At 36.5% G+C, this 27555-nt stretch overlaps 1 protein-coding gene across 4 annotated transcripts in view; it reads right to left on the bottom strand.

Moving 5' to 3' along the window:
- The window catches only part of ZDHHC15 (zinc finger DHHC-type palmitoyltransferase 15), a 98620-nt gene that overhangs the window by 22205 nt on the left and 48860 nt on the right, over nucleotides 1–27555 (bottom strand). For 3 of the 4 annotated variants that reach the window (XM_045538106.1, XM_045538104.1, XM_045538105.1), the window contains 6 exons: nucleotides 21714–21783; nucleotides 20223–20255; nucleotides 19350–19470; nucleotides 14528–14660; nucleotides 12704–12830; nucleotides 10492–10595 (listed from right to left, as the gene is read on the bottom strand). In XM_045538106.1, coding sequence (XP_045394062.1) covers nucleotides 10492–10595; nucleotides 12704–12830; nucleotides 14528–14660; nucleotides 19350–19470; nucleotides 20223–20255; nucleotides 21714–21783 — 588 coding nt within the window. The remainder of the gene's footprint in view (nucleotides 1–10491; nucleotides 10596–12703; nucleotides 12831–14527; nucleotides 14661–19349; nucleotides 19471–20222; nucleotides 20256–21713; nucleotides 21784–27555) is intronic. The other variant, XM_045538107.1, reaches the window with a different exon arrangement.

Genomic DNA, 27555 nt, shown 5'->3' with positions numbered 1-27555 from the left:
TATTAACAGTCTCTTAACAAATGGTGCTGGGAAAACTGGATATCCACATATAAGAGAATGAAATTGGACCCTTATTTCATACCATACACACAAAAAAATCAACTCAAAAATGGATGTAAGACCTGTATCTAAGACCTGAAACCCTAAAACTTCTAGAAGAAAACATATGTAAAAAGCTCCTTGACATATGTCTTGGCAATGATTTTCTGAATAGGACACCAAAAAGCACAGGCAAAAAAACCACAAAAATAAATAAGTGGGGCTACATCAAACTAAAAGCTTGTGCATAGCAAAAGAAATAATCAACACAATGAAAATGCAGAATAAACTAGACACTTTAAGTTCCAAAACGGTGGTGTATAAAAAAGCTGGCTTCACTCTCCCCCTCAGAAAACCAAAACCAAATACACAGTGCTGACGTTATCACCAGCAATATCCAGAACTCAACTATGAGGATGAATCAGTTCCTGGAGCCACAGAGAAGTGAAAAATATCCAAGCAGACAGTAAGAGAATTGGACTTCCATATCCCTGACACCCCCTCCTCCCAATCTATCTGGCACCAAGCATGCAGCAAAATGTCCCCTAGGCTCAGGTTTTCTACACTAGAAAAAGTGAGAGTGAAGTAGACAGCCAGCTTCCCCATCATCTTGGGTTCACCAGTAGGAGACTGTCCCTTCTTCAACCCAAGGAAAGCAATGGGAGTGTCTAAAGAGAAAAATATTCATAAGGACAGCCAGAAACAAAGCAGGGAGGTGGGACTACCATTCTAAGCTCTGGAAACCCTGTTCTTTCACTTGGCCAAAGAAGATACCAACTCAGAGTGGCTGTTCAGCAGCACTATGTTGTAGGAGGTATGTTTCATAGGACCTCTGAGAATGAACCCTTTATCAGCCTTCCCACACTGCCAGGATATTACCTTTGGAACCTCCCCCATTTGGGACAGGCAGCACTACCATTGTTTACTAGAGCTGAGCCAAACCTGGACTTACGGTGACACCTAGTGCCAAAAAGGACACAGGGACCTAGCATGGAAAAAACTCAACAGGTAAATTACAAAGAATCTCTAAGCAAACATATCCAATAAAAACTGAAACAAGTTAGACAGAGAATACTGGAATAAATAATTCATCCTTCAATGTAAAGACATAGCCATACATCCTTAAGAAATAAGAGCAAACGGAACTATGACCTGCCCAAATAAATGGACAAAGCAAGGAACCAGTGACTGACCCTAACAATATGGCAATAAGTGACTTCTCTGACCAAGAATTCAAAATAGCAGTTTTAAGAAACTTTAGCGATCTCCAAGATAACACAGAAAATTCAGAAACTTATTGGAAGAATTTAACAAAGAGATTAAAATAATACAAAACCCAGAAATCGTGAAACTGAGAAATACATTTGCTGAACTGAAAAATTCATTAGACCCTCTCAACAGCAGAATGGATCAAGCAGAGGAAAAATTGGTGAACTTGAAGATAAGCTATTTAAAAATACACATAGGAGAAAAAAGAAAGAAAAATAAAAAGGAACACAGATGCCTACAAGATATAGAAAATTACCTCAATTTCCCAAATCTAAAAATTATTTGTGTTTAAGAGGAAGTTGAGCAAGAGGGAGAAAACTTATTGAAAGAAATAATAACAGAAAACTTTCCAAAACTTGAGAAACAGATAAATATCCAGGTACAGGAAAGTCAGAGTAAACCAAACAGATTTGACCCAAATAAGACTAACCCAAGGCATATAATAATCAAACTGTCAAAGATTAAGGACAAAGAAAATATCCTAAGAAGAGCAAGGGAAAAGAAGCAAATAACATATTAACGAGCTCCAATTCATCTGGCAACAGACTTCTCAACAGAAACCATAAAAGCCAGGAGGGAGTGGGATGACATTTTCAAGCTGCTGAAAGAAAAATACTGCCAATCAAGAATACTATATCCAGCAAAGTTATCCTTCAAATATGAAGGAGAGATAAAGTCTTTCCCAGACAAACAAAAGCTGAGAACATTCACCACCACCACAACCATCTTACAAAAAATGCTAAAGGGAGTTCTTCAGTCTGAAAGTGAAGGGGTGTAAAAAGATATTCCATGCAACTAGAAGCCAAAAAAGAGCAGGTGTAACTATACTTATATCAGATAAAGTGGACTACAAATCAAAGACTGGAAAAAGAGACAAAGAAGGTCATTATATAATAACAGGCTCAGTTCTGCAAGAAGATAAACAATTATAAATATCTACAGACCCAACACTGGAGCTTCCAAGTGTATAAATAAAACATTAATAGATCTAAAGAGAGAGGTAGACTGCAATACAATAATACTAGGGGACTTGGAACACCCCACTCTCAGTAATGGACATATCATCTAGACAGAAAATCAACAAAGAAACATTGGAGTTAAACTACACATTAGGCTTAATAGGCTAACTGACATTTACAGGACATTTCACACAATTGCTGCAGAATACACATTCTTTTTCATCAGCATATTGAATATTCTCCAGAATAGACCACATCTTATGCCACAAAACAGGTCTGAACAAATTCAAAATGGAAGAAATCATATCAAGTGTCTTTTCTGACCACAATGGAATAAAAATAGAAATCAATAAAAAGAGAAACTTCAGAAACTACATAAACACATGGCAATTAAACAACATACTCATGGACAGCCAATGAGTCAATGAAGAAATTAAAAAGGATATTTTAAAATGTCTTGAAACAAATGAAAATGGAGATACAACATACCAAAATCTATGGGGTACAGCAAAAGCACTACTAAGAGGGAAATGTATAGTAATAAACACCTACATCAAAAAAGTAAGGCCTTCAAGTAATCAACCTAATGATGCACATCAAAGAACTAGAAAAGCAAGAACAAACCAAACCCAAAATTAGTAGAAGGAAAGAAATAATAAGGATCAGAGCAGAAATAAACACAATTGAGACTAACAAAACAATACAGAAGATCAACGAAATGAAAAATTGGGTTTTTTAAAAGATAAACAAAACTGACAAACCTTTAGCTAGACTAATAAAAAAGGGAGAAGACTCAAATAAATAAATCAGAAATGAAAAAGAAGACATGACAACTGAGACCACAGTAATACAAAGAATCATTGGAGACGATTATGAACAACTATTCACTGACAAATTGGAAAACCTATCAGAAAGGGATAAATTCCTGGAAATACACAATTTATCAAGATTGAACTATGAAGAAATAGGAAACCTGAACAAATCAGTAATGAGTAATGAGATTGAAGCCATAATAAAAAGTCTCCCATCAAAGAAAAGCCCAGGTCGTGATGGCTTCACTACAAATTTCTACTAATCATATAAAGAAAAACTAATATCAATTCTACTCAAACTCTTCAGAAAAATTGAAGAGAAGGGAATACTTCCAAACTCATTTGATGAAGCCAGAATTACCCTGATACTACAGGATATCACTACAAAAAGAAAACTACAGGCCAATATCACTGATGAAGATAGATGTAAAAATCCTCAAAAAATTACTAGCAAACCAAATTCAATAACACATTCAAAAGATCATTCCCCACGATCAAGTGAGATTCATCCCAGGGATGTAAGAATGGTTCAACATAGGCAATTCAGTAAATGTGATACATCACATTAACAGAACCAAGAACAAAAACCATGTAATCATTTCAATAAATGCTGAAAAACCATTTGATAAAATTCAGCATCGTTTTATTATAAAATGCCTCATCAAACTGTGTATAGAAAGAACATACCTCAAAATACTAAAGGAAATATATGACAAACCCACAGTTAACATAATGAATGGGGAAAAATTGAAAACCTTTCCTCTAAGATCTGGAACAAGACAAGAATGCCCACTTTCACCATTTTTATTCAACATAATACTGGAATTCCTGGCCAGAGCAATCAGACAAGACAACTAGATAAAATGTGTCCAAATTGGAAAGGAAGAAGTCAAATTATCCTTGTTCACAGACAATATGGTCTTATATTTAGAAAACCCTAAAGACTCTAGCATAAAACTCTCAGAACGGATAAATGTAGTACAATTGCAAGGTACAAAATCAACACACAAAAATCAGTAGAATTTATATATACCAATAGTGAACAATCTGAAAAAGAGATCAAGAAAGCAATCCCACTTATAATAGCTACAGAGAATATAAAATACCTAGGGATTAACTTAACCAAAGAAGTGAAAGATCTATACAAAGAAAACCATAAAACACTGATGAAAGAAATTGAAGAGGACACCAAAAATGGAAAGATACTCCATGCTCATAGATTGGAAGAATTAATATTGTTTATATGTCAAAGCAACATATACACCAATGCAATCCCAATCAAAATATTAATGACATTGTTCACAGAAATAGAAAAACAATCCTAAAATTTATATGGAACCATGAAAGAGCCTTAACAGTTAAAGGAATCCTGAGCAAAAAAACAAAACTGAAGGCATCATACTACCTAAGTTCAAAATATACTACAAAGCTATAGTAACTAAATCAGCATGGTATTGGCATAAAAACAGACACATAGACCAATGGAACACAGTAGGGAAACCTGATATAAATCCACCTATTTACACAAAACTCATTTTTGACAAAGGCACCAAGAACATACAATGGGGAAAAGACACTCTTTTCAACAAACAGCTTTTGGAAAACTGGATAACTATATGCATAAGAATGAAACTAGACCCCATCTCTTAATATATACAAAAATAAAATCAAAATGGATTAAAGACTTACATTTAAGACCTGGGAACTATAAAATGACTAGAAGTAATGCTCCAGGACATTAGTCTTGGCACAGTTTTTCTGTGTAAGACCTCAAAAGCACAGGCAACCAAAGCAAAAATAGACAAATGGGATTAAATCAAGCTAAAAAGCTTCTGCACAGCAAAAGAAGCAATCAACAAAGTGAACAGACAGTCCACAGAATGGGAGAAAATATTTGCAAACTCTCCATCTGATAAGGAATTAACAACCAGAATACATAAGGAGCTCAAACAATTCAATAGCAAAGAACCAAATAATCTGATTTTAAAAGGGACAAAAGATATGAATAGACATCTCTCCAGAGAAAACATACAAATGGCCAACAGGTAGATGACACAATGCTCAATATCACTAATCCTCAGGGAAATGCAAATCAAAACCACAATGAGATATCATCTCACTGCACTTCAAATTGCTTTTGTTAAAAAGACAAGGAATAATATATGATGGTGAGGATACGGAGAAAGGGGAACCCCCCAGGCTGGGTGTGGTGGCTCACGCATGTAGTCCCAGCTACTCGGGAGGATGAGGCAGGAGGATCACTTGAGCCCAGGAGTTTGAGGCTGCTGTGAGCTAGGCTGACGAAGCACTCTAGCCCGGGTGACAAAGTGAGACTCTGTCTCAAAAAAAATAAATAAATAAAAAATAAAAAGAGAAAGGAGAACCCTCATACACTGTTGGTGGGAATGTAAATTAGTACAGCCACTATGCAAAACTCTATGGAAGTTCCTCATAAACTAAAAATAGAACCATCAAGTGATGCAGCAATTCCACTACTGGGTTTTATCCAAAAGAAAGGAAATCAATATATCAAAGAGATACCTACACTTACATGTTTATCACAGCACTATTTGCAACCAAAATATGAAATCAAACTAAGTGCTATAAATGGATGAAAGGATAAAGAAAATGTGGTATATATACACAGTAGAATATTATTCAGTCATAAAAAGATTGAAATTCTGTCTTTTGCTGCAGGATGGATGGAAATGGAGGTCATTGTGTTAAGTGAAATAAACCAAGCACAGAAAGAGGAATACTGCAGGTTCTCACTCATAGGTTGGAGCTAAAACAGTGGATCTCATGAAGATAGCATATTGATGGTTATGAGAGGCTGGGAAGGGTAAAGGGGTGGAGGGGGATGAAGAGAGGTTGATTAATGGGTACAAATATACAGATAGAAGAAATAAGACCCCATGTTGGATACATCAATAGGGTGACTATAGTTAACAATAATTTATTTTACATTTCAAAATAGTTAGAAGAGAATAATTTGAATGTTCCTAGCATAAAGATAAATACTTAAGATGATGGACAGCCTAATATCCTGATTTGGTCTTTTCATATTATATGAATGTATTAAAATATCACATGTATCCCCAAAATATGTACATTTATTATATATCAATAAAAATTTAAAAACCTCAGTGTAATTTCAAATTACTAGATTCTTTGGATTAATAATGTTAAGTAAAATAAGAATGGTTTCCTCATAGTGATATATCAAAAAAGAATAAATAAACTAGAATTTTGAAATCTTAATAAAAATGAAAATGTAACTTACAGAATGGGAGGAAATATCTGTGAACCATATATCTGATAAGGGGTTAATATTCAAAATACATAGGAACTTGCAAAATTCAAGGGCAAAAAACTGATTAAAAATTGAGCAAAGTATCTGAATAGATATTTTTCCATAGAAGACATACAAATGGCCAACAGGTATGTGAAAAGGTGCTCAACATAACTAATCATCAGGGAAATGCAAATCAAAACTACCATGAGATACCACTTCCTACTTGTTAGGATGGTTATTCTTGAGTCAAAAGATAAATATTGGTGAGGATGTGGAGAAAAGGGAACAATTATCCATTGTTGATGGGACTATAAACTAGTACAGCCATTATGGAAAACAGTATGGAGGTTCCTCAAATAATTAAAAATAGAACTACCATATGACCCAGAAATCCCTCTTCTGGGTATATACCTAAAGGAAATGAAATCAGTACCTCATAGAGATATCTGCACTCCCATGTTCACTGCAGCATTATTCACAATAAGCAAGATACGGAATCAACTGGAGTGTCCGTGGAAGAATGAATGGGTAAGGAAATTGTGATACGCACACACATAGAAAGGATTATAATTCAGCATTAAAAAAGAAGGCAATCCTGCCATCTACAACACCATGGATGAACCTAGAGGACATTATATTAAGTGATATAAGCAACATATAGAAAGAAAAATACTGCATGATCTCTTTATGTATGGAATCTAAAAAAAGAAAAAAAAAGAGTTGAATATAGAGAAACAGACTAGAATGGTGATTATCAGGTGCAGGCAGGACAGGGGGATGGAGAAATGTAGGCCAAAGTGCACAAAGTAAACAGTTATGTAGGATGAATAAATCTAGATATTTAAAGTACAGCATGGGGACTATAGTTAATAATATTGTATACTGGAAATTTTCTAACGGAGTAGATTTTAGGTGCTCTTGTCACAAAAAAGAAGGTAACTATGTGAGATGATGTACATGTTAAATTGCTTACCTGTAGCAATCATTTTACTGTGTATTTATATTTCAAAACATCTTATACATCTTAAATTTTTACAATGAAAAACAAACAAATAAATAAATACACATTTAGAAAAAACAGAGTTACTCCCTTGCAGTGGAAAAAGCCATAGCTCTGCTGCTGGAGTCTTTGTCAATGTCTCTGTTAAGTTTACTGCCTACAGAATATTGACTGTAGCTACCCTCTTCGGAGTTCCAGGGATGCTGCATCTCAAATATAATAAATGTCCATGATCAAAGAGCTCAACTAATTTTGAAAAAAGTAATGATTGGAAAATGGCACAGGCTTTATTACCTGCTGAAACAGTAAAAGGACATAGAACATTCAGAAAGGCACCAGAGCCATAAAGATAAAAAATATTGAGAAATCAGCCCTATAAGAAAATATCAAGGAACTAGGTTTACTCCCTCCTCCCTTGGAGAAAGCTGAGGGGGTCCTTTGTGGGTTTCACATATAAGTAGGCTCTGATTCACAGCAGTTTGCATTTAAGAATCACCCTGACAATCATACCCAACTTATTATTCATGCCACTTATGACAGGCAGAGCCATAGATGCCACCATTTGGAGGAAATGGATCCCAATTTGAATAGAGCAGAGTTATATTATAATCTCTAATTTTTATTATGTAAGTTAGAAGAAAATTTATAATGAGGAAAAGCAGTAATAGAACAGACATCTCTGGATCATTTCCTCAGAAAGCTAAAATGCAGCCTCAAGTCTCTCCAAAGTTTTAAAAAAGATGCCTTAAATTTCTTTGGAAGACTATATGGATCTGTATATTTGTATATGACCAGTAATGCACAGAAAATGGGGGCAACTAAGGATAACACAGAATCAACTGAACAAATAGTACAGCATGAGAACTTGCATTAGAGAACAGTATAGTTTTCTAATAGTCAAAGCTGTTAGATACTGAGATGGGTTATAAAGGAGAGTTGTGGAGTCTCCTTCAGTGAAAAAAACATCAGCTATTTGAGATGGCATAGTGGTCTTACTGAAGTTAAAGGTGGCTTACAGTATATGATTTTATGATTTATGTAAGCAGTAGTTGAATGCTTCAGGTAACATGCAATCACAGCACTGTGTCTCATATATGCTTGTCCAAAAGAAACACATGGCATTGTACTGGAAAAAACACAGGATTTGGAATCAAGATACCTCACTTTAAGTCCAAGCTCTACCTCTTTCTTGCTGTGTGATCTTGGATGAGTTACTTAATATCTCTGAATCTTGGTTTCTTCAATTATAAAATGGGGATGATATTAATAACAATGCCTACCTAACCTGACAGTTGTGAAGGTCAAAGGAAATGAAGAAAAAGTATATGAAAGTGCACTGTAAACTATACAATTATATACTAATTTTTATGATTGAATATTTTTGAAAAGGTTTGGAATTGGAGACTGCTTTACCATGGAGTACTACAGAGCCATAAAAAGGGTGAACTAGCACCTCCTATATTATCCTGGATGGAACTGGAGCCCATTCTTCTAAGTGAAGTATCACAAGAATGGAAAAACAAGCATTGCATGTACTCACCATCAAATCGGTATTAACTGATCAACACTTATGTGCACATTTAGTAGTAACATTCATCAGGTGTCGGGCAGGTGGTGGCGGGGAGGAGGGGATGAGTATATTCATACCTAATGGGTGTGGTGTGTACTGTCTGGGGGATGGGCATGCTTGTAGCTCTGACTCGGGCAGCGCAAAGGCAATATATGTAACCAAAGTGTTTTTACTACTGTAACATTCTGAAATTAAAAAAATTTAAAGCCCTCTTTGTATGATATGATGCTACATCTACACTTAAAGTGTTCCACTTGCCAACAGAAGGCTCAGATATGAATAGTTTTTTCCATAGTGGAGTTGTTTCAAACTACATTAGGACCTGATAAGTCTATGATTTCTATTAGAGTTTGGGTTTTTAAAACCAACACAAGAGTTCTTATCACTTGTGACTACTGTAAATAAAAGTCTATTTAGAAAGACTGAAGGCTGAAGGAAGGTAGGTCAAAATACAGTCAATTTTTCAATAATCAGCAGGAGGAGGTAAGAGAGTTGCTTGTGTTGTAAGTTCTCTGGGCAAGAACTGTTTTCTTTTTTAACCATAAATTTAAGGCTGTTTAGTCTCTTCTTTAGTCCTAGTAATAAACTTTTCTGTAAAACTGGACCTCTGGGTAGAGACACTGGGTCTGGATAATCTAACTGGGCGAAAATTTAGAAAGGCTTGCTCTCTACCTCTGGTCCCACCCCAATGCCTTTCCATGTCCTCATTCAGCCTCTTTCACCTCAGGTAGTTTGTGATAATTGGAAGTTCCTACTCAAAATTGCTGCCAGGTACTGCATTATTGGGACCAGTAGCTAAAAACTACTCTCTGATGGCTGGTATTAGCAACATATGCAAATGTTGGAGGCACAGAAGTAGGTATAGCAACAGGTGGAGACAAAGAATAGGGATGACAACGGAGATACATAACATGAGAACTTAAAATTTTAGCTCTTCACAAGAAGTCTCAAGATGACCCAATGATCTGGTGGGAGAAAGTTGGAAGGATAAAGTTCTGTTTCCTTATTTTTCCTTTGACCTTCTGCCTTTTAGAAAAGTAGACTACAAGCAGGTGTAGGCTTGCCCCTATTACTATCTTTTATTTTTTAATGTATTTAAACCATTCTAAAAGAGAATAAGATTTAAAAAAAATTCAACCAGTGTGAATGAAGTAGGATAAAGAAAGGTGAACTGTTGCCCATTGATTGAATTACAACTTCACATTCAAGCAAAGCACCACGAGTGATCACCTGGCTGTATTATTTACAAGCAGGCACAGTACTGTTTATTATGTTTCCTGATTTATCTGACTGGTTATATAAATCATGGTATCACAAAGCTAGTAAGGAGCCTTCCAAGCTGCTGTGTAATCTTACTGAAGCTACCATGTTTGCTAAACAAATCTGGCCATACTTGCCCTCCTCCAACCAGAGGGCATGTATGAAGTTGATAAGCTTATAAAAATCTTTCTGGACACTATTTACTCACCATGTTATACTGGCTATATTAACATGGACTTTATAGTGCTTGGTCTGCTGACGCAAGACTTCCTTCTGACCCTACTTACCTTGGTTGTCATCCTCATTGTCTTCCCAGGGTTCTTCATTTGCTAGCAGTGGGTTCTGTGACTCATTCATAGATCTCATAGGGAAGGAGTGTCCATCACCGGGGCTGATGGGGAAAGAATGGCTGTGAGCTGCTGCAGCTGATATAGACTTTCTATGAAGGCCATAATCCTCTTAGAAATAGGATGGGGGCATTTCTTAGGAATATTTAAGCTTATTGTCTAAAGCCATGGTGGAATAGGCTCTTAAAATAGCATTGCTCTCAATTTCCATATCTTGTTTATTTGTCTCCATCGCTGTTGACTGTTGTCGTTTGTAAGCAACTCTTCAATTTGCTTCCCACAATGCCCAGTATGGCAATATGCACACAAAGCAAGCTTCATAAATATCATTTAATGATGATGACCCCAATTTATAGCCCATTATCTTATTGCTTTGATTCTAAATTTTCAAGAAAGACGAACAGACTCAGAATCATTGAATACAGTGGAGATACGCTGCTGTGAATTGGTAAGAGATAATTATTGAGTGCCTTGTTATTTATTTGGCTTGCATGGCAGAAATGTTATTAAGGAACTAGGGGAAAGAGCCAGAGTTAGGCATCTCTAGAGTTTAGATTTTGGGGGCAATTATCCACATATGGTAATCCCACTTTGTGGATATCTATGGTAAGCTAGGGTCACCTCTCTGGTTAATTTCTGGCCATTAAGGGATGGGATACATTGGAAGAAACTGAGCTGGCTCTGGGTAGACTGGGATACAATTTAAACATTTGAGTCTATATATCTGAATGCATTCCAAATTTAAATCTGCGTTAATTTTGGATTATTCATTTTATATTACCTATTTCTTTTCTCCTGTTCATGGCTATACTTAATTGAAAGTTGACAGACTTTATTGACAGTAATCTACAGAGAATGTAAGTAAATGGGCTTTGATTATTTTTGTTTTTGTTCTTTATTCCAGAGAAGGCTCATTTTATAATAGATCTTCCTTTGATGTGGTGATGGTGTGACTGGGGTATAGGTAATGCCGGTAACAGTTATTAATCAATATTACCCACTGACATAGTTTTGTCTTGTGATTCATAGACCAGACAGTAGGATATACTACATCTCTTAAATACATGAGCCTGTAAAACATTGACTCGTGCAAAGAAAATATTAGGGCAATGAGTACCAGGGAGGTGGGGGGAGAAATTTTTCCTTAATTATCATCCTACCCCAACAAAGTTTCCTCAAATAAGTGAAATGGAATATATCTCTGTTGGAGGAGGAGCTCTAAAGGAGGCTGCAGGAAGGCTGTAAACAAGCTCTATTCTAGAGCTATTTTAGTTGATGGTCGTTCAATCTGATTCATGAAGTCACTTGGAGGACACAAGCTTAGCTCTGTGCATTTCTCATTCACTGATTTCCCTGCATTTTTTGTTGTAGTTCTAAGAATTACCTACAGTCTCTAAGTCAATCTTTGTTTGCTCCTGCTTTTTATTTTAATTTTGTCCTTCATAAAAATAATATTAGCATTTCACCCCAAAATATGAAAAATGGAGAAAAGAAAAATAATCTCTAAAACTATTGCCCTTACCACGTTTAGCATTTTTGTATATTTCTCTTCTGTTATTTTCCTTCTATAAATATTTATTTAAATTTTTAATCACAGTGTACATACCATTTTGGATTTTTCATTTTTCACTCAAAAATATGGTAAATATTTCCCTTCACTGTGACATAGTCTTTATAACCATTACCTTTTACTACATAATATTCCATCCACTGGAGATATAGATATGTACATATATAGATATTTCTCCATTCCTACATTATTGGATATTTAGGTTGTTTCCTAATTATCAACTGTAAATAACGCTGTGATGAACATTTTTGTGCATAGTTTATCTCTGTCCTTAGGGTAGATTCCCAGATATGGAATTACTGGGATGATGGACATGTAGATTCTTATGGTTTTGGAATAGATATTACCAAATTCAGTTATAAAAGATTGGGTACAGTTTATACTGCCACAAACAAAGCATGAGAATGTCTATTTTATCATACCCTTGCCTTTTGATTTGTCTTTACTAACCTAGAAATGAAAAACTTGGGGAATAGAGTTTCACATTGGACTGATACTTGCTATACACTACAATCAAAATTGAATTTGCCGCTTCAAGGCATGGTCCAGCATCAACTTCTTACAATGGTAATATTTACCTACCTGGACCCAATAGGTATTAACCAGAGCTTCTTGTTATCTCCAAACACCTGCTGGATATTCTTGATGAAGCCAAGGTTGAACCCATTTTTCTCTGGGCCACTTGTAAACACTGGAGTGCAGAAGGCCTCTGGGACAGGGTAGGGGAATTGAAGAAAAGAGAAAGAAAGCAATAAAGGAACAAATTTCAGCACAGTCATGATTTTACAATTCTCTATGAATATGATTTCGTTCTATGATATCTTTTTTTAAAATTTATTTTTAGTGTCATAATCTACAATTGAACTATGATATCTTTTTGCTGTGGCAGCACGGGCCCCTAGTTCTTAGTTATTGCTAAATTACTTAGTAAATATCAGTTTAATCATATAGTACAAACTAAGCTTGTTATTCAATATAAAGAATTATTTTAATAGAATCTCTTAATAAAAAGGCAGGGGAAACACACGATGGTAGAAATAATGAAGCAACTGTGGGGACAGTATGTATTTTGTACTACTGGATTTAAGGAGTAAAGGAACAGATTTAACAGCACTTTACTTGATTCTAAGTGGCAACAACAGCTAAATGGTCGCCATCTTTAGAGCTGGGACCAAAGTACTGACACATAGAGAGACAGTAATGATAGTGATTTTGTTTTGAAAAATTTCAGAAATGAAGATGTTCACGCTGAAGCTTGCAGAGTAAGAAACTGAGTTTTACTTCAGATAAAATATCAATGAGTGAACTATAATCACTTCAAAGACTATGAGGAATTGGACCATGTTAGTGTAAATTATTTTTAGACACACATTTATCCCATTAAGCAAACACTTTCACTGTTGCACTTTGGCTGAATCTGACTACTTCCCATTCGTTCTTTGTTTTCAGACTGTTATCATGAAGCTTTTAGTACTTTTCTACTTTCTAGTTGACCTCTAAAACAAATGTGTTAATCTACCACCCTAGCAAGTGCTACTTATATATTTGATTAAGAAATGGGTGCAAATACTTTCTTAGCTGTTAGCATTATTAGCAAATAAATTTCCATAGTTTAGTGGCTTTTGCACTAACTTTCCTCAAATCTACCCTAGCTAAATATTCAACATTTGGACACTTTCTCCTTACTCCTTATGTACTGATTTGTATATAATGTAAATATTTGTTGCACCATAGATGAAAAAAAAGTGTTGTACTGGAATCCATCAGAAATATAGTCCTCCAAATAGCAGCCTAGTGAATAGAGTAACTGACAGAAAATATGTTCATTTCTTGCACTCCTTTTCTAGAAACTCATTTGTTCATGTGTTTACCTCATATCCACAGTCCCTACACAGCTTCTTGATGATTATAGATATTCATTGATTTGATTTTTTTTCTCAAGCCTTTTGGATTCTTCTTGTTGGTTTGGATTTTTTTTTCCTCAGGACTCTTATTTTTGGATGTGCTTAATAAATTAGATTCTTCTATCTTTATTGACCTCTTCATTCTAACATTCCCTTCTGTACTGATTCTTTCCTTCATTTCCTCATGTGAACACCTTTTAGAAAACTTCTGAGCTATAAATCTGGGGAGCTATTATCCAAATATGTACTATAAAGAGCAATGGTCATTTTTGGTTTTGTGTGGGGTTTCATTCACTAATGCTCTTATTAGTCTGTAAGCTTTATTCACTATGGCGCTCCAGTTTGGTAAAATGTATTTCCATTTGTCTCAGTTTGGGGGCCAAGGGGTGTCACTGTGACTAAATTGCTTCATTGTAAGTTTTTCTCTTCCTTAGAAACAATCCACAGGTCACTCTGATACACATTAATATGTTTTTTTCCTAGTCTTAATATTCAGTCTTACCTAAGGTGGTTTTGTTTCTGCTGACAAGCCAACAATGGTAACCAAAGAGAATCACAAGGCTGACAAAAAACATGCAGGCCACAAAGAGGAGAAAAAGGACATGGAACTTAGAGCGAACACTGGGCAATTCCCCCTAGAAAAGAAATAATAAACAAACAAAACAAAAGATTAAGGTGGTAAAGCTTGGCTAGTTTTCCTATATAGGTTAGTATTAATAGTTTTTCACATGTATAAAATGTCTAGCTGTAATTTAAAAAATAGATTTTGTAAAAAGAAATAGATTTTATAAAATTCTTACAAAATGGTTCTTCTTATTGAAGACCATAACTCATTGTGGATATGATCTCAGCCTACAAGCCTAAAATGGATCCTTGCTTAAGCGCAGTTCAGTGTAAAATAGAGTATATAATGTACCAATTAGAAAAGGATAATGTGAAAAGGGTATACTCAGGCCATAATTGGCATACAACCTTTTAAAGCTTGTACTCCATTTAGTTTGAGATCTTGAAGCCATATGGTCATCCTCTTGTCTCAAGGTGGGCTATTATTCTGGATTCCTTATATGTCATGTTTCCTTGGACATATGTGTATTGAAAATGTCACAGTGATGTATGTAGGAAGTTAAAATATATAGGTAGAATTTTAAAATGTTCTACCTGTAAGTCATGACCTGATTTTAAAGCTGTTGCAAATTTTGTGTGGTTGGTTTTTTCTAGCTGAAGTGGAATGTGCTGGTATATTACATCCTGTGGAACAGCTGTTTAGACAGTAAAAATCAAGCAAGATTTTACAAGCAATTGTAAAAGTAGGTGGTTAAATATTTTTATAGCTATCTGGGACAACTTATTTTCCATGTGGCACCAGATTTTTTTTTTTTTACATGCAGCCTAGACTAGAATGAATGTTCTAAAGTTCTGTAGCATGCAGAGCATATAACATTTTGTCTTCTGAAGAGAACCTAAGAAAACATTTTCAATTCTGGAGTGAGCAGTTGGAGAAATGACTATTGTTTATTTCCTCTTTTCCCATGATGATTATTGTTTTGGTATGATGAATCACTTTGAAATATTTCCAAATGCTCTCTAGTAATAAAGTTAAAAGTGATTCTAAGTGAAGTGGACCTTAACTTCCAAATGCAAGAGTAATTGGGGGGTGGGGAGCAAAACCATCTACTCCAGTTTGGAAGGAGAAAGTTAAGGCTTGGCAACACTTGGAAAGTTCAGATAGTACAGATTTTTTCTTCTCTCAGTGAATATTTTTATTCATTTTTATGTAAGGAAATATTGGGAATCTTCCAGGTTGTATATATTTGAAGGATGCAGAGAAGTGGAAGTAAGCCAGTCAGATGCTTTTAGCTGAGGGGAGGTCTGGATGAAAATTGCATGGGGGCAGAGCAGCCCAGAAAATAGCTACCTCAAGGACTTCAACCTTTAGGAACCTTTATCCGAAACTCTCCTTTTTAAAAATTTTAAAATATCAGTATTATGTTTATTATTTATTCACAACATACCTGAAGTGAGAAAGTCAATGTAAGTGATACAAGAGACAAAAGTAAGTTGACCTACTGAAAATATTAATATGCCATAGCTTTAAGTTTAGCATAATTTAAGTCATAAATTTTTTCCACTAGCTTGCTGTGTGTTTATTAGTTATATTACTTTATCTTTTTCCTTTCTAAAATATTTTAATAGATTTAGTGGGTATAAGTTGAATTCTGTTACATGTCTACATTGTACAGTGGTGGACTCTGGTCTTTTGGTGTACCGATCACCTGTGAAACTCTCCTTTTTGAAATTATCCCTCTGCAAAATCTTGCCCTAAGCACCCCAATTGAATTGGATTGATTTTTGTTTATTTTGAATTTATAGAAAAGATTCCATATATTGCTTTGTAGTCGTTTTTGCCTTGACTGGGATTTTGCTTTCATAATCTCTACCTTTTGAGAAAAATTTTAAAGCTTAAAGCTCACATTTATTTTACTTCTTATTTCTCACATTTAAATGGGCAGTAGGAAATGTCTGGGCATGAGGGACTGAAATAAAGTCAGTCCACACCCTGTGTAGCTGAGGTGGAAGTTTCCCCCGACCCCAATTACTCTTGCAGAACTTTATTCTGCCTGCCATAGCATATCTGCTGTGTTGTTCCTTGATAGAATTCTTAATATGAAACTTTTTTTGTTAGAAGAGGGTGACAGCCCTATGTTCAAAAATACCTTCTCAGAAGATAACCAAGCTGAATCACTCAAAGCAATAACTACCAGAGACAGTTCAGAGGAATATTGGTAGAATAATGCTATTATCTTGTTTCTAAAATAATTCACAGTCTCTGTGAAGAGATTCATGGCCCAGTGTGAAAAGTGTGTATTACTACTTTTACATGAGGCAAAGATCAATCTCTTATGAAAGCAGCTATTGTTTAAATTAATATTGAGAGGAGAGAAATAATCTGATGGTTTTCTGAATTCTTTATTCTAAAGGAACTAGAGTTTCTTCATAGCAGAACGATAATGGGCAGTAGAACAGTGTGTAAGATCACTGGGCTTAGGATCAGACTTAGATAAAAGTCCTGACTTTGAAATTCACAAGCTGGGTGATCCTGGGCAAGTTACTTAACTACCAAGAGCCTCAGTTTTTATTATCTTTGAATGAGACTAGTAATTCCTGCTTTGCCTACTTCATAGGGTTGTTATGAGGATCAGATGAGTTAATGGATATGAAAGTGCTTAAAAAACTGTAAAGTACCATACAAATAGAAGTTGCTGTTCTTAGGGGCACAGCATGTCACCTTGATACATGGCTTTTAAAATACATAGCAGTGTTTATGTTTTCTTGTAAGGGGAGTTTAAAATTAAACTGAGAAAACCATCCCCTAAACCACACTAAAGGGCTCTCTGGCTGGAGAGACTGCAAAGAATCATTTCCCTGAACTGCCAATGCCCTTTTCCTTATGAGGGCAAGCCAAGACAGGTTTTCTTGTCTCTCATCTGTTGGGCATGAGCTAGTCAATTGTGGGAAAAAAAGTGAGGGAATAAGAAAAGGACAAGGCTGTGTTTACCCCTGGTATTGCTTGTGAATACTGGCACATTTCTGGGGATTAATTCATATCCAAATATCATCTTTCAAGAGAGAAAAAAGCATACAGCACCTGGCTGGCATTGTGGTATTTGATTATTGGCTAAGATCGCTAAAAGCAAAATGTGGGAAATGCAATATTATTTACTCTGTTATGAGGGTAAAAGGTGGTTCTTGAACAGTTGCCTACTGTTAAGGACTAAGAAAGGTCTGTAGTGAAGACCAAGGCTGATACTTTCACAGCTGATTGGCTGCAGCAGATTTTCTTCATATTTCAGGGAGTAGCTTGGCATATAGATACAATGCCAAAGGCGGGGTCATGGAAACCTGAGCAATAGAAAATAGATCCTGTGCTGTGGAAAGGGGCCAAGGAAGAGATTTCAAGATGAGTAGCACGGTGAAGCATTTCATATTTGAAGAAAATGTACGAAAAACTTCATTTCTGCTTAAACTTTTGTTTGTGTCTCTGAGTTGGTGATTTTGTTATCTACTATATGATTCCTTATTCTTAAAGTTATTAAATATCTGAACTGATTAGGTAAGTTGAAGGGAAAATGAAAAACACACATTGCTATAGTTTTCTACACTATATTTTCTACACTAGTAGGGACTGAAATACTACTTGATAATTTAAATATTCTTAGCTATTTAGGTTCTCACTGCCTTCCCTTTCTCCTTTTTCTCCAGTTTATTATAATCTGCATTCTGATCACATGATTCATGTTCTTTCCCTACAGCTTTACCTCTGCATTTGAGGTGAGACACTCCTGTTACACATGCTCTTGTGCAATTCCTAAAGTATTAACTAGTAGCTCTGCCCACATCTATCTCTTGCTATTCAGGTTCAGTTTGGACAGCCCTTATCATGGACATCTTAGTAATTGTACTGGAGTTGTGGGGAAGGGATATCTTCTGGAGTCCACTAGCATAAAATAAAAAAAGAACATATTTTGCTATATTTCTGCCAGACCCTATATACACATTTGTAACTGGAAAATCTGCTTTAAGTTTGTATTTTCTAAATAAACGGATATGATTGACATTTTCAAGTAGAGGAAAGATGAAAGGATTTTTTTGAGATTTCATTATAATTATTGGAATCACATTTTGAAAGGTAAAGCACTTTCAACATCTGTTTCATTTGATCTTGGCAATGAGCCAGTAAAGCAGGTAACAGAGCCAGCATTAGATCCCTACTCTCCTAATTTCCAACCCAGTGTTTGTAATACAAAGTTAAAAAAACAAACTTCCTATTTCATTTTGGTCATATGTAAAGATGAGTCAGTATATGTTTCTGTCCAGTAGGAATTTAGCAACTCTCCTTTGAACAGGGAATTAGGAAGTATTTTCTAACAACAGAGGGGTGCTTTGTTAGCCTTTTTCTTAAGAAACTAGGGATTTAGAATTAGTTTCAACATTTTTCAAATCTGTAACTGGTAAGAAGTGGATCTTTACAACTCAACTGGCGAAGTTCATTATAAAGAATCAGTAGGAGTCAAGAGGTTAGGTTCCTGAAGGCCTTAGCAAAATTCTCATGTATGATAGAAACTTGTTTAACTGGAATCTTTAAATAATAGCCTTCTAGATCTCAGAGTATTCAACATGTAAAACTTGGTTTTAGTGCCTTCCCTTCTGGTTACCTCAGTATTATCTATTTCAAAATGTAAAAAGATATAGGGTGAATAATATCAAATTAGAGTAGGCATACATTTTTTCTTGGGTGGGAACCCTTCAAGATATTTTTAACTTACTCTCCAGTATTTGATGAAATAGCTGAAGACTGTTGTAGCAATGTACAGGCAGTAGAGAACAGAATAAGCTAAGAACTGAAGGAAGAATTTGTAGTTGGAAAATCCAATGCAGTTGTTAACCCTAAAAAAAGAAAAAGAAAATCTAATTTGAAATCAGGACCCATTGATTGAGAACACATAGATACATAAATGGACTAAGTAATGGAAGCATGCTATTCCTGCTGCTTTGTTATGTGTCTTGTAGAAACCCAACACAGAAAGAAGTCCCTTAATAAGGAGAGACTGGAAAAACAAGTTCACATCTCACTTGTTTCTCCTTTCATTTATAGGCACAGAGACACTTGGTCTATCTAATAGTTCTGGACTGGTTCCTGATACACCCAAGCAAACCTGGATCCTGGCTACTAAAAATCTATTACAGTTTTAGCAGCTACTCTTGGTATAGTTGTGGGATGTTCTCTTTGTAGTTAGGTGATTTCAGACTGGCTCTCTAAGTCTGCCACACAACATTTGGAGAATTGTTGAATTCAACAACCTAGAATATTTCAAACATAGAGCCAGCTAGCAACAGAACTGAATTGTGTAATGTTGAAGAAGAGAAATATTTGTGCTGTGTGTCATTACTATGCTCAATTGCTAAAGTTAATGGATAGGAGATCATTAGCTTTGTGACCCCAGGAATTCACAACCTATACCTTTGGAGATATATTTATTCTCGCTTTAAAATATTACCCCTCCTTGTCCCCTAAACAAATAAAAAACCCAGTGAATTATGTTGGCAGAAACAGGCATGTTATAACCATGCTTAGGGAAGTAGGCGTATTCAGCAACTTTGACCCTTTTATAGGAGAGAAATGAATCAAAGGGACATACCAAGGGCAGTGATGATCCATTTTTAATACACACCTACAAAGGGGATAAAATACAGTGTGATAAGTGAGGCTATGGAAATGAAGCAACACATCTTTTCACTAGTATTTTTACATGGTTCCAGTATATCCATAGTGACTCCAAAACTATTGTGTCTTCAGTTATTCCCAGGATGAGGCAATCACAACAACACTTTATAGGATCATGCTGCCAGAAAGTTACATGCCTAGAAGTCCAAACTTTAAAAGGGATTGGGAATTCCAGGATATTAGTACAGATAAAAAGGTCTAAGATGTCTCTTCTCATTTTGTTCAATACGCAGTTTAATAAAAGTACAGAAGAAAATATATGGCTATAGCCTCTGTTTGAATCAAAGGTAAGAGAAATATGGGTGGGATAAGCACTCAAGAAGAAAGATGTGAAGATTATATGTATCAACATAAAAATGGGATTTTAAAAAGCTGGAACAATTTGAGCAATAAAATAAAGTAGTATTGCATTATAACACAAAATATAAAATGAATAGCCATGCCTCCATACTGATATAAATAAATCATTCAATAAACAAATGCAGAGAAGAAAAAAATCTTCTAAGCAAAAGAATTCCAAATAATTTATGTAGATACTCCACCTTCAAGGAGAGAAGGCATAATTCCCATTCCTTTAGTGTGGGCTACGCACAGTGACTTCCTTTCAAAGAGTACAGTATAGAAAGGGGGGAGGGTGAATAACTTTACAGTGGAGAAACCTGACAAACACCATGTCAGCCAGATGATCAATATTAACGCTGCAGTTATAAGTCATGTTTACATGTACTCTTGATATGGTGTAATAAGAACGGCACTTTACCTTTACGGTCTTCCTCCCTAAATCACATTGCTTTACTCTAATAATAACGAGAAAAACATCAAACAAATCTCAATCGAGGGACATTCTACAAAATACCCAACCATTAATCCTGAAAACTGTCAAGGTCATCAAAAGCAAGTAAAGTCTGAGAAACTGTCACAACTAAGAGGAGCTAAGGAGACATGACTACTAACTGTAATGTGGCATCCTGGATGGTATCCTGGAGAGATACAGGACATTGCAGAAAAACTGAGGAAAATCTAAATAAACTATGAACTTCAGTTAAAAATAATGTATCAGTATTAGTTCATTAATTGTAACAAATGTACCATCCAAATATAAGATGCTACTAATGAGGGAAACTGGGTGTGGGGCATATAAGAACTGTCTTCACAATAAATCTGTAGGTCTAAAACTGTTCTAAAATTTAAAAATTTATTTTAAAAATGTGGTTTTATTTCTCTTTCCTATCTTTAGAATAGCTTGAACCATCATAATCCCTGTGAGGGTTTTGGCATGTGCTCATTATGATTGAAAGGAAATGTTTTTATCTAGGCATGGTTACATGTTAGGATCAGTCATTTTGTTGTCTAGGCAACTATCAGTGGCCAAGCTCAGCCCAGGGGAAATATGGCTGTCACTTACATGGCACAGACAGAGCAGTGGTGGCAGCGGTCTGGCTTGATCAGATGGCACCGGTCACAGAATCGTACGGCTATAGGAAAAGTAAGGTGGTTAGCACTTGTTAGGGCTCAACAAGAGAGCCTACCTTATTAGGCTTTCTGGATGGCTTGTTATGTACTGATTATAGATAGTCAAACTCATTTCAAATTGCCAAGCAAAAGGTAGATCACATAGAATCATGGTATGTATATTTTTCCTTGTTGGATCAATTTTGAGAGCACCGTTTGGAGGAGGAAAGGAAGAGGAAAAGTTTTATATCTGGATACATGTCATAAGATTTTATATTATAAAACAAACTATACTATCAACTGCTTGAGGGATCTTAAGAAATCAGTTATTCTCTTTTTACCCCAATTTTCCTATCTGAAAATAAGGATTCATATTTTTCTTTTGAGACAGGGTCCCTCTTTGCCACCCTGGCTAGAGTGCAGTGGTATCATCTTAGCTCACTGCAACCTTAAGCTCCTGGGCTCAAGTGATCCTCCTGCCTCAGCTTCCCAAGTAGCTGGGACTACAGGCATGTGCCACCACACCTAGCTAATTTTTCTGTTTTTTTTGTAGAGGTACGGTCTTGCTCTTGCTCAGGTTGGTCTCAAACTACTGAGCTCAAGTGATCATCCCACTTCAGCCTTTCAGAGTGCTAGGATTACAGGCATGAGCCACTGTGCCTGGCCAGGATTCATAATTTTTCTCCTGTCTCCAGAGGTTGGATTGTATGAGGTAGATAAAACTCCTACAACATGATAAAGAGAGTGGTTCTTAGAATAACAATTTGGAGAACAGTAGAGACATTCTAGAACAATTAGTTCAATTGACCGTTTCACACATAAAGGAAGTAATGACTTGGGCCATATCAAGTGATTGTCCAAGGTCACACAGCAAGTCAGATGCAGGGCTATGACCTATGTATAGTTTTCCTGACTTCTTATTTTAGGATTCTCTTCACTCTGTTAAGTCTGATATATAAAATAATTTTCTCCTCCCTCCCTCCCTCCTTCCTTCCTTCTTGTTCCTTAGATGAAAGGCATTTTCCTTTCCTTCTTATTTTCTTCATGTTCATTGATAGAGTATGACTGTGTTTAATGTGATTATTATTAAGTGTGAAACCTAAAATTATGAATAATTTAAACTAATATAATAATTTCATCTGAAGTGTACATTAAGCACACACAACTGATTCAACACAATAAACTGCTAATTCAGCAGAGTTTTGTGTTCATTTCTAATAATGAAGGTATGTGAGACTAAAGTTGTGGGTATAATTGAGTCAAGGAGAAATGGACAGGGATATGCATATCTAGGTCCTTTAGCATATTTTTAAATATATTGTTAATGGCACTGTCCTGGTTTAAGCCACCATCATCTCTCACCTAGATGACTACAAGAGCTGTATAATTGATCACTCTGCTTTCATTCTTGCCCCTTACAATTTCTACTATACAGAGTAGCTTGGTGATCTCCACTAAAAACTCTCAATGGATTTCCAACTCCATTAGAATAGAATCCAAACTCCTTACCATGGCCTGTATCATCTGGTCTCTGCCTATCTCTTCAACCTTATCTTGTACGACTCTCCACCTACTATGTTCCAGTGACACTGGCTGATTATCTGCTCTTGTAATACTCTAAACTGGTTCCTGACTCAGGACTTTTTGTGCTTGCAGTTTCTCCTGCTTGAGATAATCATCCCTCTGCTCCTTGCATGGTGTGATGGTTAATTTTATGTCTCAACTTGACTGGGTCATAGGGTGCCCAGATATTTGGTTAAACATTATTTTTGGGTGTCTCTATGAGAGTGTTTCTGGGTGAGATTAGCATTTTAATCAGCAGATTGTCCTCCTCAGTGTGGGTGGGCCTCATCCAATCTTTTCAGGATCTGAATAGAACAAAAATGTGGAGGAAGGGAGAATTTTCTCTCTTTCCCTGACTACATAGCTGGGACATCAATCTTCTCCTGCCTTCAAACTGGGATTGACACCATCAGCATTCCTGGCTCTCAGGTCTTTGGACTCAGACCGGAACTACATTACCAAATACGTTATATATATGCGTGTGTATATACACACACAGATATTATTATATCTATGTGTGTGCGTGTGTGCATGTGTGTATAACCTATTGGTTCTTTTTCTCTGGAGAACTGTAACTAATAGAGATTTTCATGCTAACAGTGATTCTAGAGAAGCGGAATTTTGAGAATGAGTTTTCTGAATTGGTTCTAGAGTTTCTGGAATTGGCTCTTCAGAAATTCTGATTAAAGATGCTAATGACTCTATTCCCAATAATAAAGACAGCACTGGTAACATGCAAATATGCCAGATATTTTCCATGAATGCTCTTAATCAACCATGTATGAGAAGTAAGTAGCTGGGTGACTGTATATGATACTGTTGAACATTTTTGAAAAACTGATGAATACAATAAGGTTGGCTAGTTGCTCCTAATGTCACTGGACAAAGTGGTGAAAGAAAAGGATGAACTCAGGTATTCAAATTCCCAGCTCAAGTGCTGCATAAATGACATAAAAATTTCAGTGTGTCCCCTGTAGCTATAGGACTGAGATTGCTGAAAATCAAGTAGAGAATTTTATTCTGCAACTACCTGAATTACAATGATAGTTGAATTTTCAGTCTTGCAGGGTGTCTACTGTTAAAATGAGGGCACTGATTGGGAAAGAATGGGATCCTGTAAGTTAGGATGGGGATATGGGTGAATACAGTTATATTGAGCCCCTAAATTCTGATGTGTCTTCTTTACCAGGAGAAGAGGCCTTCCTACCACCAGTGGAAGCAGTACTCCCACCTTCAGTGGTATTGGCCTCTCCATACCTGTCTGAAGGAATTAACCCGGCATTGCCTGAGGAAATTGAGGCACCATGCAAGACAATGCTGATTCTCCTTAGGACCCACCCTTCTTTACTTCTCAACTTATAATTAGACTCAAGCCCCGTAAAGGTAAGGTACTAAGTGTGACCCTTATGGAGGTGTGCTATACTCCAAAAGAACTACTTGAGTTTTCTAATTACACAGATAGAAGTCCACGAAACATGTGTGGGAATGGATACTAAAGATGTGGGATAATATTGGAAGAAACAGAAAGTAAGATCTGGCTGAATTTATTGATAAGAGCTCACGAAGCTGAGACTATGCATTTAATGTTGTAGGTCAGGGAGTTAGAAAGTACTCTAACAGTTTGTTTTGTTGGTTGGCTGAAACATGATCAAAAGGTGGCCCACTGAGTGAATTGGAAGTGCCAGATCTGCTTTGGTTTAATGGAGAGAGAAGGATTCAAAGGCTTAGGGAGATTAGAATGTTAGAGTGGATTTGTCATTTAAGACATGCTCACTCACACTGGGAGGATCCAGAAAACATACTTTTTACCAGTATCGTGAGAAATAAATTCATGAATAGAGCCCCAGCATGTATGAGAGCTCTGTGACTGCTCTTCTCTGTAGGCCAGATCTCACAGTGAGAACTACAGTCACTGAATTGGGAAACCTAAATGCAATGGAAATAATTGGATCCTGGGGTGGCAGGGGCCAAGTGGTGGCACTCAACTGCTAAACATAAGGTGGGCATAGTTACCGTGATGGACAATAGAATCAAAGCAGCAAACAGAATAGTCTGGCTTGTGTAGACCTATGGTGTTAGCTAGTTGATCATGGTGTTCCTAGAAGTGAAATAGATAGGAAGCCTGCTAAATTCTTACTTGATCTGTATAAGCAGAAAAGTTCAAGGGAAGGTGAACAAAAGTATAACCTGAATTATAAAAACAGTCATGACCTCTCAATCAATTTGCAGAATTGAGCTGGTTTATAGACCTAGAATCCTTTGAATAAAAGGAAGGGCAAGTCCCCTTAAGGATGGACCCCAGAACACTATCAAAAATTTATACTGCTAATCTTTCTCCCAGTATTCCCCAAATGGACCTATGACCTTTTACCAGGGTAACTGTGCATTGGGAAAAAGGAAATAATCAGTCCTTTGGGGGAGTATGGTACACTGGCTCTGAACTGACACTAATTCTAAGAAACCCAAAATATCAATGTGGTTCACTAGTCAGAGTCATGGCTTATGGAGGTCAGATGATCAATAGAGTTTTAGCTCAGGTCCATCTCACAGTGGGTCTAGTGGGTCCCCAAACACCTCCTGTAGATATTTCTCAAGTTTCAGAATGTATAATTAGAATAGACATACTTAGCAGCTGGCAGAATGACCACATTAGTTCCCTAATCTGTAGAGTAAGGGATATTACGGTGGGAAAGGCCAAATAGAAGCCATTAGAGCTGCGTCTACCTAGGAAAATAGTAAACCAAAAGCAATACTGCATTCTTGAAGGTATTGCAGAGATTAGTGCCACCATCAAGGACTTGAAGGATGTAGGAGTGGTGATTATTACCACATCCCCATTCAACTTACCAATTTGGCCCACGTAGAAGACAAATGGGTCTTAGAGAATGATAGTGTATTATCGTAAGCTTAATTAGGTGGTGACCATAATTGTAGCTGCTGTACTAGATGTGGTTTCATTGCTCAAGTAAATTAACACATTTCCTGGTACCTGGTATGCATCTGTTGATCTGGCAAATGCCTTCTCCATCCCTGTCAATAAGGCCCATCAGAAACTGTTTGCTTTCAGCTGGACAGGCCTGCAATATACTTTGACTATCTTACCTCAGTACTGTATCAACTCTCCAGCGCTATGTTATAATTTAATTCATGGAGACCTCGATCACCTTTCCCTTCCACAAGATATCACACTGATCCGTTATATTGATAACATTATGATGATTGGATCTAGTGAGCAAGAAGTAGCAACTTCTCTAAAATTATTGGTAAGACATTTGCATGCCAGAGGATGGGAAATAAATCCAACAAAAATTCAGGGGCCTTCTACCTCAGTGAAATTTCTAGGGGTCCAGTGGTGGGGGACATGTGGAGATATGCCTTCTAAGGCAAATGATAAATTGTTGCATCTCGTCCATCCTACAACCCCCCTGCCAAAAAAGAGGCATAATGTCTAGCGGGCCTCTTTGAATTTTGGAAGCAACATATTCCTCATTTGGGCATGTTATTCTAGCCCATTTACTGAGTGACACCCAAAACTGCTAGTTTTCGGTGGGGCCCAGAATAAGAGTACCTGTACCTGCTTTGCTGCTTGGGCCACATGATCCAGCAGATTCAATGGTGCTTGAAGTGTCAGTGTCAAATAGGAATGCTGTTTGGAGACTTAAGCAGGCCCCTATATGTGAATTGTAGGCCCTCAGGATTTTGGAGCAAAGCCCTGCCATCCTTCATAGATAACTATTCTTTTGAGAAACTGGAGAATATTTTATTATTAGTTGGGCCTTAATAAAGACTGAATGTTTAACCATGGGCAACCATGTCACCATGTGACCTGAGCTGCCCATGATGAACTGGATATTATTTGACCCACCAAACCATAAAATTGGACATGCATGGCAAAATTCCATCATCAAATGGAAGTGGTATATATGTGATCAGGCCCAAGCATGCCCTGAAGGCACAAGTAAGTTACATGAAGAAGTGGCCCAAATGCCCATGGCTCCCACTACTACTACACTACCTTCTCTCTCCCAGTCTATACTTATGGCCTCATGAGGAGTTACTTACTTAATTGAGGAAGAGAAGACTTGGGCCTGGTTTTACAGATAGCTCTGTATGATATGCAGGCACCACCCAAACATAGACAGCTGCAGCATGACAGCCCCTTTCTGAGACATGTCCGAAGGACAGTGGTGAAGGGAAAACCTCCCAGTGGGCAGAACTCTGAACAGTGTACC

Source organism: Lemur catta, chromosome X (genome assembly GCF_020740605.2).
Source record: "Lemur catta isolate mLemCat1 chromosome X, mLemCat1.pri, whole genome shotgun sequence".
Lineage (NCBI taxonomy): Eukaryota > Metazoa > Chordata > Mammalia > Primates > Lemuridae > Lemur > Lemur catta.
Note: the sequence above shows the minus strand (reverse complement) of the source record. Positions and strands in the feature narration are given on the sequence as shown.